General features: G+C 35.1%; 2 protein-coding genes and 1 non-coding gene across 6 annotated transcripts in view; all 3 read right to left on the reverse strand.

Annotated features, from left to right (window-relative positions):
* LOC111491145 (60S ribosomal protein L23a) overlaps positions 1 to 577 on the reverse strand; it is a 2,125-nt gene extending 1,548 nt beyond the window's left edge. The window contains exons 1-2 of the mRNA XM_023139955.1: positions 481 to 577; positions 335 to 377 (exon numbers count right to left, since the gene is read on the reverse strand). Coding sequence (XP_022995723.1) covers positions 335 to 347 — 13 coding nt within the window. The 5' untranslated portion in view covers positions 348 to 377; positions 481 to 577. The remainder of the gene's footprint in view (positions 1 to 334; positions 378 to 480) is intronic.
* A 2,484-nt stretch (positions 578 to 3,061) lies between these two features.
* LOC111482412 (protein-tyrosine-phosphatase MKP1-like) lies at positions 3,062 to 9,099 on the reverse strand. Of its 4 annotated transcripts, XM_023128185.1 has the most exons (6): positions 8,897 to 9,099; positions 5,921 to 8,523; positions 5,352 to 5,517; positions 3,544 to 4,175; positions 3,367 to 3,454; positions 3,062 to 3,299 (listed from the first exon to the last, which is right to left on the reverse strand). In XM_023128185.1, exons 2-3 carry the CDS (start codon positions 8,420 to 8,422, stop codon positions 5,461 to 5,463), a joined length of 2,559 nt encoding a protein of 852 aa, XP_022983953.1. In that variant the 5' UTR covers positions 8,423 to 8,523; positions 8,897 to 9,099; the 3' UTR covers positions 3,062 to 3,299; positions 3,367 to 3,454; positions 3,544 to 4,175; positions 5,352 to 5,460. The 4 variants fall into 4 exon arrangements, with proteins under 4 accessions (XP_022983953.1, XP_022983967.1, XP_022983948.1 ...); XM_023128199.1 differs by lacking the exons at positions 3,062 to 3,299; positions 3,367 to 3,454; positions 3,544 to 4,175 and adding an exon at positions 4,637 to 4,905 and having other exon boundaries at positions 5,921 to 6,695; positions 6,804 to 8,523; XM_023128180.1 differs by lacking the exons at positions 3,062 to 3,299; positions 3,367 to 3,454; positions 3,544 to 4,175 and adding an exon at positions 4,637 to 4,905.
* A 2,171-nt stretch (positions 9,100 to 11,270) lies between these two features.
* On the reverse strand, positions 11,271 to 11,432 carry LOC111494124. Its single transcript, XR_002720131.1, has one exon. It is a non-coding gene; the product is annotated as a U1 spliceosomal RNA (small nuclear RNA).
* Between the last annotated feature and the right edge of the window lie 1,569 nt (positions 11,433 to 13,001).

The raw sequence follows: 13,001 nt of genomic DNA on the forward strand, positions 1-13,001 counted from the left end.
AAAAAAAAAAAAAAAAAAATACTCCTAAACAATTTCAAAATGATGTTTTTTTTTTTTTTTTTTTTTTTTTGCATCAAGCAAGAAAAAGATACAGCCTAAAAGGGAATAATATCTAGACTTTTCAGTTTATTCAGGATTTAAATCCTCTCTGTTTTTCCTACTCTCATATACCAATCACTAGTTCTTGTAGTTCAGAGCAGAAGTAGATTTCAGAAACCAGGTTTTGAATACTGGGAACGTATTTACGGCACCTAACTTCGATTGAAACAAATGGAGGTAGGAATTGAAATAAACGAACATCTCGCATTCAAACAAAATCAAAATGCGGGCAAACCTTTAGGTGCCATTGCTGAAGATCCTGGACCAGAATAATCAACCTGGTCACACAAGAAACAATTAAAAGGAGAAGAAAACCCAAAAGCAGGAAGGAAGAAAGAGGCAACTATTAGCAGCAATGGCAAGAAGGACCAAGATTCATACCTTCGAAGAGAGTGATGGTGAGACGGAGGTTGCAGCCGAATTAGGGTTTCTAAAAGGGAGATATTAGATACGGCCTTTGATGGTCGATTTTGAAACTGGGCCTGACCTTTTGTTCTTGAAACTTTGGTCTTGGCCCAAGAATGTCGAAAGCAATCAAATTTTCCAGCCCACGTGAGTATTTAAACCCAATAAATTAAATTACCAATTTAATCCAAATTTAGTTTTAAAATTTTAAATATATTTTTTTAATGTTCACCCATCTACTCTACACAAAATATTTCATTCCATATAATATTTAAGTTTAATAAATCAAATAAATTTTAAAATTTTTAAACCTTTTAACTAAAAAAAAAATAAACTTGACACAAAATAAAATATTTGAGATTATATTAACTTTAAAAAATTAAAAGACTAAATAAACACAAACTTAAAAATTTATAATCTTTAGTATAATTATTCAAATTTTGACTTTACCAAACAAATGAAATTCTTAATATTAAAGTAATGACGTTTTCAAATATAAAATATATTAAAATTGTACTTTTATTAAAAATATTAAACTTAATTAATCCATGAAATATGATTTTATTTTTAATATAAACTTAAAATTGTATTTTTGTCTTTTTACACTACTTCACTGTGAAATTGTGATTGGGTTTTTGAGTTATTATTTTTTTAATTATTTAAAAAAACAATAATTATATATAATAAATTAATAATTAAAATTTTATAAAAACATAAATATCAAATATTAACGAGTTAGAATATCTTATTATAAATATCAAATCTTTTTAATTTCATAATAATTTAAAAGGGTATATGAGTTGAATAAATCTTACAAATAATTAAAAAAAAATGTCAAGACTCTATTATTAAGTTGAATATAAATGTCTAAAAACAAATTAAATTTTATTTAAATTTCCAACTAAATTATTTAAAATAGGAATGGGTAAGGTCACTCTTTTAGAGTATCAAAACTCAAGAAACAAAAATCAGAGTTAAATAGAAAAAAAAAATTAACATTTTCGAATGATATATTAATAACTAAAATTCATAAACTTAAAATATCAAATAACATCAAAAACTATGAAATCAAACATAACAATCGTGATAATAAAATCATATCATCTTCTTTCCAAGGAAAACATATGTTATTTGAATATATTAAAATCGTACGATAATTCACACTTAATTAAAATGAATACAAAAATAGAAAAGAAAAACATTGATTCATAGTAACTCTTTTTATCATAAGCTGTAATAAACAAAGCCATAGAGAATAAGTTACCTGATCGGCATTCAAAGTGACGAGTTCTTCCTCCAAAGCATCCATGTCTTTGATCTTAAACTTGTTCAACAAAGTAACGCAAGAGATAGTGGACATTGGCATCACCCTCAAACTAATTGTGTTTTCAATCGGTGGCTCAACATAATTAAGCTGTTTGCTCATGTACTTAGAACAGCCAGGACAGACGGCGTAAGGACCATCGGAGAAGTTCGAGCGGCACCGGCTATTATAACCAAAATTCATATTACTACAAAAATAAGCTGTTGGCAAAGGTGGTGGATGAGTGTAAGGCAAGAGCATAGTGGAGGTACAAAATGAGACGACATGGGGCATCAAAAGGGTGTCTCTATTCAGCCCATTTGCCTGACAATAAGTTTGGTCCAAAGTTAGGACGCTTTTTTATAGATTATCCAAACAACCGACCATGCCTTGATCTTGGAGAAGCTTGCATGTAGTTTCAAGAGGGAGGGAGAGTAGATGGAAGAGAAAGTATATCCCGTTCTTGTCTGCTTCACCAAATACAACTCTGTTACGTTTTGTGTCTATCGGAAGCTGAAATGTCACACCCTTTGGCGCCATTGAAGGAAATGGTAATAGTTTAGTGTTGATGCCTTTGTCCACCGACGTATTTATAAAGCTTTCATGAAATGTAATAAGTGTTATGTATGCAACGAATTTTGGTCGGTCCTTTTGGATTCCTCGCCATTTCTATTTCCATTGCGCAGAGTCTGACTTTTACTTATTATTGAGGTTGAATGCAAACACATACAATCATGAGTGAGACCTTTAATATCAATCTATATTCCCTTAGACGACTATCTTAAGTGAGTAATTAGATGTGTATTTATTGTTCTACACACGATCCATACGTGCAAGTATAGACCCACCAGTCGGTTTGCACACCTCATGAGCCCCTTTCTTGGTCGAAATAGCATTCTCTAGAGCTGTTGTCGGATACCCACCCGTTAGGAATAACGACTTGTCGTAACATTATAATAACTATAATAATAATTTTTCTGCCTCGTAACATATGCGTCTGTACCATCATAAAAAGAGAAGTATTCCTTGATGGATGGACTTCACTTTTTCTTCTATCATATCATTTTTACCATACCTTTCCATGCATATATCGGAGTTATGCATGTGCCAAAACATCATATTGCATGTCAATCATATTATATATCTTATCATATCAAACATTTGTCTTAACATAAACATATCATATTATGCACACATCATATCATAAATCGTGTCACAACATACATCATATCGTTAATCATATTACATCATAATTTATATCATGTTACTCACACATATCATATCACTTACATGTCGTCAGGCATATCATATCGTAAACATATTATTTCATAACCTTTCAAACCACGGGACACGTGTCATCATACAACATACAAGTTCTAACTGAACCGATAGTTATTTCACTATGCTTTTGAATTCGTCCTCCAAAGTTGCTCCAAATATCATAAGAAGTTATTTCCCATTAGACCGTTCATCTCCCTTCCTTACTAATTCACTAAAAAAATTAACTATCAGAAGGGTATTTATATTGTTGAATATACGAGAAATAATTGTAAAAATACCAGAGGATTGTGGAAAGTTGATCCTGGAAAAAAACAAGTCGCTCAGGACGGAGGTTGATTGTAGAGAAGTCCTTGGCAGATTCAAGCACTACAAAACCCAACATAACTTAAACAAAAATTCAAATGGTTATGAAACGAAGAGAGAAATATAAGCAACAAAAATGTGGGATCACATACGTCATTCACGTCCATATCGTAACCTCCTCGCCAAGCTGCCTAACATTCTCCAAATTTAGCTCATCAAACATGGTGTAACAGTAAGATCATCCATCACAATGTACGTAACAGTATCCCCTTTCAAAAAATCTCCCACAATGGGTCGTGCCTCATTAGGTTCGTACACATATGATGCAGGGCTAGCCATCTTACAGTGGCATTTGGGACATCGAATATTATATGTAGCACTAAAACTATAACGACAGTAAGTACTATTAGAACATGTATAATAGGTCTTTGGTCCTGAAGAAGGATAGTTTTGCAAGAGTCTTACGATCTGGGATTGAGTAATGGGCGTTGGGAGGTCGGCCTTTAACTGCTTTTGGTTATAATATGTAATGTTCAAGGCCTCCACTTGCTGCGGTAGAGACTTCCAAGGGAACCAACCATGGGGCTGCTTTGGTTTGATACTTGGTTTCTGTTTCGAATTTCTCAAGTTTTAAAGGATCCCCTCTTCCATTCCTGAACTAAATATACTGTTCTCATTGGTTCTTTGTTTGACGCTTCGATTACAGAGATTCTGAATATGGATGGGGAGATAGGTATGATGATGCATGCAACCCTTCATTATTTCTTTTTTCGCCCCTGTTGTACTGTAAAATCATTAAATATGAAAAATAAATGCTTTGAATTTTCATTTGGCCCCTCCCCAAGGTTCAAGTTTTCACTGTCTAAACTTAGGGGGAGAGATGTGAAGAAATTCAGACTCTCAGTAAAAGATCATGATCTCCTTGAACAACCATATGAACATTTTCGGTCTAATTGATCTACAATTGTCAAGTAAAGTTGATATCATGAGAAACTATATGTCTAACCATCGCTTGTCTAAATCAAACGAGTCATTTGTAAGGTTGGTTGCAAAAGGCAGATGATAGTATTGAACGCCTAGAAGCAATATTGGTTGCAAAAGGACCATATTAAAACTTATGGGACAACACAGACATATTCATATTCACCTATAGCAAAGATATATACTATATACCGGAATAAAGGAGGAGGACGTGAATGAGTTCGAATGAGAGTGAAAGTTAAGAAATGTGTAAATAGGATTTGTTGTGAACCTCGGTACCCGATTGTCAGGTTTCCATTCATAGACATTCAACATAGCTTCAGATTGAGAGAAGAGAAAGGAAGCCAAGGAGTTAAAGAAAGATTTGATTGATCCTATTAAGAAGCCAAAAGTCAATAACATATGCAGGGCAAGGGCCTTTAAGCAAACTGTTTACAAGATCAAATATGAATTACGGGGAGGGGTGGGTGTTACAGCTCTGTACAACTTGTTTAAGGCTTTTGCTATAAACGACTTGGATTTTCAAACGTCTCCTGCAAACACAGCAACCAATGTCCAAAAATCAATCAGAACTCAGCTTCTCATGGACTCATCAGAAGGCTAACATAATAGAATGATCTAACTTAAAAGGGCTCATTTAGACACTAAGTGTTTTGTGAAGGCTCTTTTATTGGCTAGTTCTTGTTTTTGTTGCCCTCTTTTGTAATGTCGACCGACTAACATGACACTCGGCAGGATTAGATTAGTTTATCTCCAAATTATGCGACCTTATCAACAGACTACATGATTAATTCATCCTTAATCAAGCCAACCCTCCAAAAATTAACAAGGGATAGTCCCATCATTGAAGTGCATGGCCCGACCCAATAGAAAGCCATTAAAAACTATAGAAAGCAGTAAAAGAAAAACAAAGTGAGAACAAGGCTAGGATTGCAGCAGCAGAGAATCAAAATAGTGAAACAATGTCCAGCATGCTTACCTCACTCGTTTTCTTTCGTTAAATGACTAAGTTGCATGGCTTGCTAAGCCAGCTCGACAAACAAATAATCTTCGTTACCAAATCAAGGGAATGCATCTTAGCAGCGGGGCTACAAAAGACTCAATCGTGCAAGAAATTCCTCTGTTTCTTCGCCTTCTTTAACGATCTGCTTTCACAAGAAATTTATAGGGAAGATCAAAACATACATCATATAATGGGGAAATGGATAAAAAAGAACAAAGGCATAAACCCATAACCTGTTGGGGAAAATTAAGCTACAAAGAACAATTCATTGTCACTACTATTTAGATGGTGCCTTGAACAACTCCAGGCCATTTCTATTTCCATGAAGAATATATTTTCAAGAATTAGACACAGAAATATTGTGGGTGAATTAGGGAGAAAAACAGCCGATGAATATATGCACCACACCCATAAAGTTTTGGCATTTGAAGATTTAGAGCAATAAAACAATATTGTTCCCTCCTTCCTAGATTAACAGCAGAAGTTCAAAAAAGAATCAGTAATCCAAGTATCATAGTAAAACAAAAGGATAAGGTCCGAAGTACCTTAATTTCTGTATTTTCTGGCAGACCTATTTCAGTAAGCACATATTGGCCAACTTTAACCCAGTCTATCTTTTCTAGATCAACCAAGTCTTTGTCCCTCTTTACTTGAATCGGAGATAAATCATGGTCAAAAGAATTTCCTACCCAAACATACAGCATCATGTCATCCTTCTTGCCTAAATACCTACTTGGAGAGAAAATCACTACAGCAGCTTTAGAATGGAGGTAACTTGTGTCAAAAGCTGCAATCTTTGCTAACTCCGGCCAACAGTATACCATTGGTTGGACAAACTCACCATCTTGCTTCCCATTTGACACAGTGGATACCATGCCTTCTTCAAAATGTTTTGGATAGCTTTTCCATGAACCAGCCGATTGTCCAGCAACTTCAGTTTCGTCCTGGCTCATGGCCACGCAACCTACCCGTACATCCATTCCATTTTCGATATTCTTGAAATTCTCAGTGGAACTTGTTTGTTCATCTTCAACATTATCCATAGGCTCTGAGCCCTTTTTCATATTAAATGATGCATTAAGAGAGCAAGAAATCTTGTTTTTCCTCTTACCATCTTCTTGAGTGGCAAGAAACCTTGAGGCACTATTTGTTGCTCTGATTTTACAAGGCATTGTAGGCAATGTCAGAGATTTTGCACTACCTCGGCGTTCTGCAAGAGAAGGTGAGAACTTTTTGGATGGGAATGAGAATGACCGAGAACTTGATTCCAAAGGGACTGCATCACGAGTTTCTGGACCATTGGGCATCGATTCTAAGGAACTATTGGATGAGATAAGATGCATGTTAGAAAAACTAGATAGAGTTGAAGAAACTTGAACTGTAGGTGAAGAAGCAGAAGGAGAATCTAAAGAGGATTCTGAAAAATACTTGGTACTTGAACTTGAACTTGAACTTGAATCAGAAGAAAGGGAGTCTGGCGAAAGATGGATAGGCGAAGAAGATGACGAAGACAAAGAAATTACTGAAGGCGATGAAGGTTTTGCAGAAAAATGCACCATCATCAACGAGTCGGAATAGACCCTAGAGAGCGATATCCGGGGAGCTGATACAAACTCTCTCATATTTCCAGAGGCAAACTTACGCCTAAGCATACTCCAACTGCTTTCTCTGACAGGAAGATGGGTTTCATGCTCATTCTCAGATGAAGGAAATGGAGGAACGAAACCACCAGTAATAGCCTTCTGGAAAATTTCAAAATCTAAATCATAGGAATCAACTCTCCTCTCCCCTGGATAAGGCTTATCTCTTAATTCCCCAAGATTAATTTTACTGTTAGATTTATCCATTAACGGTAACAGGTTTGCAAAAGAGTCCCAAAAGTTGGCTGGTTCTTCCCCTTCTTTAATTACATAAATAGGCCCTTGCACCTTCTCATATCGAACGATTTGCACAACAGCTCCCCTCGCATCTCTTTCCATGATTGCTTCACAGTTCTTACCAATCCAAACAAATATGGCAGAGGGTACATGAATGATAAATGCACCTCTAGAATCCAGAGATGAGGTAGAAGGATCATTTAACATTTTGGGGACCAAATGCAAAGGATCATATGGCGAGTGTGGAGCAACTCTGTACATCCTCAACAGTGAACTTGGGCTAAGAGGGAAAGCATGGACCCTCTTTTGGCATTGTAATAACTGGCAAGCAAAACCCATATTGGGGTCAGCAATACCTCTTGCAGCCTTTACATATTGAAATGCATCATCAAAACTCTGCCCTTCTCTCCACATCAGATAGGCAATCACCAACGACGTCGACCGTGATACTCCCTGGCAACAATGAACAAAAACCCTTCCATTTTGTTCTCTAACATCTTCAAAGTAGTCAAAAACATCATAAAGTATACTGGTAATATCCTCAGAAGGGCTATCCTGCAACCACAAAGTTCTGTACACGAAATCATCTTTGAAGTACTCAGGGCAAACGAAACCTACACAATTCAACACATGAGTAATTCCATTCTGTTTAAGTATATCCCTATCTCGAGCAACCGCATCACCACCAAGATATACATGTTCAGCCACCTTTGAACACTCTTTGTCAAAGAAAGCAATCTTATCCCTCTTCACCAGCCCACAATTCTTATCCGGGTTTCTCTGAATTGTCGACAAATCAAGTTTCAACCTCTCGCAATTTCCTCGGCCACTTGGTGTAGGAGGCTGCGGCCACTCACCAATGTCATCCGATCCCGCCTTCGGCCATTCATCTAAGCTTCGCCGAGCTATGGACAAAGGTTGTAAAGGAGGCAAACACGACCTCGCTTTGCAATGCTGCTGCGACCTTGGAGTTAATGGGGCAGGGAAAATTCGGCTTGGTCCACTGCTATCACCAAGATTCCCATTGGAGTCTCCACCTTCTCTGTTCTCTTCCGGATGGTGAAGGGAGGAACGTGATGCAGACCACGAGGCCGAGCGCCAGAACAATTTCCGATTGCCAGAGAGCTGCACCGCGGCCCCTGAAGTACCAGAGTCCTCAGAGCCTACCATGCCCGTCCAAAATCCGCAGACAATAACTCAAAGAAGCCCAAGAAAGTATAGAAACCCTAATTTAACCTCTTTCACCCGGACAAAAGAATGAACATATTGCGCTGAAATCATATAAACAGATATCGAACAGTCAGACCCATATCAGATCAACATCAATAACATCAACCAAAGGGCAGTAACAAAAAAGTAGTCAAAGAAAACACTTCGAAGAACTAAATTAAGTAATGCCCACGATTTATTTCATAGTTCCCAGATGAAATAAAAAAGAACCCAGAAACCAAATTGCAAGAATTAAAGAACAACAAAGAGACAACAAATCTCAAACTCTAACTACACACAACTCCTCGATAATCTACAAAAGAAAAGTCAGAGCAACGACTTTGAAAAAGAGAAAGCAATTTAGAGTGCTTGATTTCTAGGGTTTGCAATGAAATCAAAGAGAAAAGAGATGAAGTGTTTAGATTTGCAACTTACAAAATCAAATGAAAGAGGAGGTGCAGTGGAGTGGGTAAGTGAGTGACTGAAAGAGATAGTGAGAGCAGAGCATAGAAGTTTTAGTATAATCTGAGAGAGAATTAGAGAGAGACTGGCTGTGGAGAGGAAAGAGGAGCACACGGAGAGAAATTTGCATTTAGCCAGATTTCAATGTCTGGGCCCTTTCACATTTAAACAAAAATTCTTAATTCCCATTTCAGAACCGCCCTAGAATGCAAGCAAAAAATAAATAAATAACTAAATCATAGTGAAAATGGGTTCTTTTAAGCCGAACGTTCTTTGTCACTCAACTCAATCAAATTCTCACGTCCAACTCAACAAAACAAAAACAAGAACAGATCGTCTTCTCGTAATTTTAGTAATTTTATTAAAAAAAATTACAAAAAACGAGAGACTAAAATTATAATTTAGAAAATTTAATCATTGATATTTTGGCATTATTCAATCATTGCTTCTTCCTACTCATTTCTTCAACCATTCTCTTTGTATTTTATGGATTCATATCATAAAATATACAAAATCTTTATGTAAATAAATTTCTTATTTTAATTTATGGTTGAAAAATTCTCTCCACTTTCTTGATGAAGAAGATTAACCTCAGCTGACCAATAAGCTTTTAAAAGCATGTCAACTTTGGTTGTCTCATATGCCATTTGATTCATACACAAGACAAACCCAAAGGTCATACATGTAATTATCACTTCAAAATTTTAAGATCGATTCTTCGGCCGTATTGTATAGAGCGCTCAAGTGCCTTAGCTTATTACTAATAATAATAACATGGCTTGACATTTACTCCCTTTTTTTTAAGACCCAAGTTCAAATTCTCTTACTCTACTTATTGTACTAAAAAAATTGTAAATTTAACATAAATGGGATAGGTTCTACTTCTAACTTTCTCTGTACTTCTCGACTAAAATAATACTTTAAAAACATGTAGGGTGTCGCGGTTATACTTGTGACTTGTTCGTTGGGTTAAAATAAGTGTCGCACAATTTTTGTCCCACTATCACAAGAGTGCGAATGTGTCATAGAGCAGAAGATTAGAAATTTTGACCTTTTGATCAAAGACAATTGAATTATGTTCTCGTTAGCACGGGAATAGGGTCACTACCCTTATTTCACCAAAATCTTCTATTAGCACCAACAGTTTGTGTCATAAAGAGAGCCGTGTGGATTGGTTTAAACAGTTTTCCGAGTGAATTCCTTCAAGTTCAAGTAACTTGTGATTTGGATAGGACCATAATTTCTTTGTGGAGTGGGAAAAAGGGAAACTTCTTGTGGGACTAATAGAAAGACCAATTTTCAAATTTAGTCAGCAAAGTGTCCAGCCAACGTCAAGATTATGGCATGCCATTGATGTTGATGTGCCAACAACTACAAACCAAATCCAATAAATAATATCAAAACTATTCAAATCTAACTCTAAATTCACTAGGTTGTTTCAAACGTGAGTGTCCGAATGAACTTCATGTACACTTTCACTAATCGTACGAAATAGTCGATATACATTTAGGTAACTGGAAAATTTTGTTGGGTTCAAACTCACGGTTTCTATGCGAGATTCCATCAATTGGAGAGGGAAACAAAACATTTCTTACAAGGGCATTGAAACGTCTCTCTAATAGACTTGTTTTAAAACTGAAGCTGACGACGATACGTAACGAATTAAAACGGACAATATTTGCTAGCGGTGGACTTGAATTATTACATTCTAAATATGACTTGATAGGAAATGTTCTTGACCGAAGCAGCTTCAACTACTCCGCGCATGTTCAAGAGGCACCTGAAGTAACTCAAGCAAGGGAGATGGGATCAGTTCGGTACTAGCTCAAACATTGACTGATAGCGAAGCATACTGATCACTAAAGATGCATCGAGAACCATCCGCAATAGCCTTGGGACAAATCCTATCACGCAACCTATAGAAACAAATAGAAAGATACAGTAATTGATTATTATTTTTAAATGTGAGTTAAAGCATGTCTCATTAGCCCGACCCCTGAAATAATACCTATGCTTTAAAAAGATAAACCCTAGACTAATAATACGATAACTCCAAGAATCAATTGAGATTTATAATATCATTTAATTTATCCACATGATGCATAACCCAATATCCAATGCCATTGCGTGCATGCAATCATTAACCAAATCATTCTTACGTGCCTCATTAACCAATAAAATTGGAGAACAGAAACTAATAGTGGGAATACAGTATACAGTGAGGATATTGGAAAGATTGATGCGTTTCAGTTTTTAAACCTGAAGTAGCAAAGTTTTGAAATAATTATAATTAGGATTTTCGAGTACCGTTTATATATAGAAACGAAATTCTTTGCAACTATGGTTTGAAGGGACCGCGCGCACGCAGGTCCCCGCTAACACAAATTATGATGTAGGCTCCACCACATGGGCAGGCCTTAAGCCCAGCACCCCTCCTACGTGCAATGGAGGCCGCGGGCCTAGGAAATGGGCCTTAATGATCGTCCAGTATCCCCATCCAGGTAAGTGACTTTTATGGGTTTTCGCCAGTTAATTTATAGCCTCAGCCCTCCTTTCCTTCAGTGCTTCACCGATGTGGGACAACGACACCGCTTATTCAACGAATTAATCCCAATCCATTTATTTTGTCATAACTACATTACAATAATTTTTCAACTCGTTTCATTAGTTTCAGTGGTGATCTCATAGGAAAAATATAATTATATTGTATAACATCTACTTTGCTTCATTGTGAGGGAGAGCGTGACAATTCACGATAATCGATGAGGGAGAGAGAAAATGTCACGGTCATATAAGATAATAGTAAGTTGTGATCCCTATGTGCAGTCAATCAAAAGGCAACATGCAAGTGGTGCTTGATGCAATTGAGTACAATATATGATCCAACATGCTAAAAATAGTATACATGAAAGCGAAGCTTAGGCCTAGTTAAAATTAAAAGCAACAATGTGGTCACCAATATTAGAGACAAGCTCATAGAAATCAGATTCACGCCCCTCGCTATAACTTTAAAAGTCGAAATTTCAATATGAATTTCAACATGTAACTCTATAATTAAATTTGTATATACCTCACCATACTCATCTAGATAAGCATGTACTACCAAAAATAAATTCATCCAAATATTAATTGCCAACTTTTTATATTTCCGTAGAAATAAAAAAATTTAAGAAAATTTAATAGATTGAAGAATAAGTTTAGTATTTTTTAATATAACAAATTAAAATGTTTCTTATTAGAAAATAATAACAAATTATTTAGTATAAACTCGAAATTCATAAATTTAATTATAAAGGAGGTGTATATCTAAATAGATAAAAGTGTGAAATTGAAAGTGGTCCATCTACCTCGCTTCAGAAAGATAGACCATACAATATAATATTAATTCATACATGTATTATCCATTTCATCCATTACTTTTCCCATTGATATCAAGAAATAATCTAATTTAATGTCCATAATTTATCTGCAAGCTATAATTTACATTTTTAAACCATTAATTTATACATAATACTTGTTAAAAAAAAATAATAAAAGGTTATATTTTGTGTATTGAAAACAATGAGCTTAATTTTTTTATTTTATTTTTTTAACTTTTGCAATTATTTTATTACAATAAATTCAATCATTTAAAATACAACCGTTTAAATGTCAAAAGTTTTGACAAAGATCCTATAACGACATATTTAAAATTTTCAAAATAATAAACATAAATTGAAAATTTTAAACCTTTTATAGTAAAATTTAATCACTTTAATACATAAACATTTATAAATTTTCACAAATATAGTATAAAATTGACACTTAACCTATTTTATATATTGTTTAATTTCGAATAAATCGAGTCATATTGATATAATGTCTTATCGTCAATAAAACACAAATTCCTCCCGAATATTTTTTTAAAGGCTTTTGTAAGGTATTAGTAGAAGTCGCGGTCAAACGAGCATATTATACATATTAATATCACATCTTCTTTTATTTGCTTTTGTTTTTTTTAGATCTATTAATGTAGTTACTATAGTTTAAAACCCCCCAATTTTTTTTTTTAATTATTTCAACAGTTGCCATATATATT

This window comes from Cucurbita maxima, unplaced genomic scaffold, assembly GCF_002738345.1.
Source record: "Cucurbita maxima cultivar Rimu unplaced genomic scaffold, Cmax_1.0 Cma_Scf00001, whole genome shotgun sequence".
NCBI classification, from domain to species: Eukaryota; Viridiplantae; Streptophyta; class Magnoliopsida; order Cucurbitales; family Cucurbitaceae; genus Cucurbita; species Cucurbita maxima.

Bases quoted from the DNA above. Each gene is read 5' to 3' on its own strand.
- LOC111482412 (XM_023128185.1), bottom strand. From the start codon at position 8,422: ATGGTAGGCTCTGAGGACTCTGGTACTTCAGGGGCCGCGGTGCAGCTC. The intron at 5,518-5,920 runs GTACTTCGGACC...TTGTGAAAGCAG, and splicing joins CAGAAAATACAGAAATTAAG to ATCGTTAAAGAAGGCGAAGA.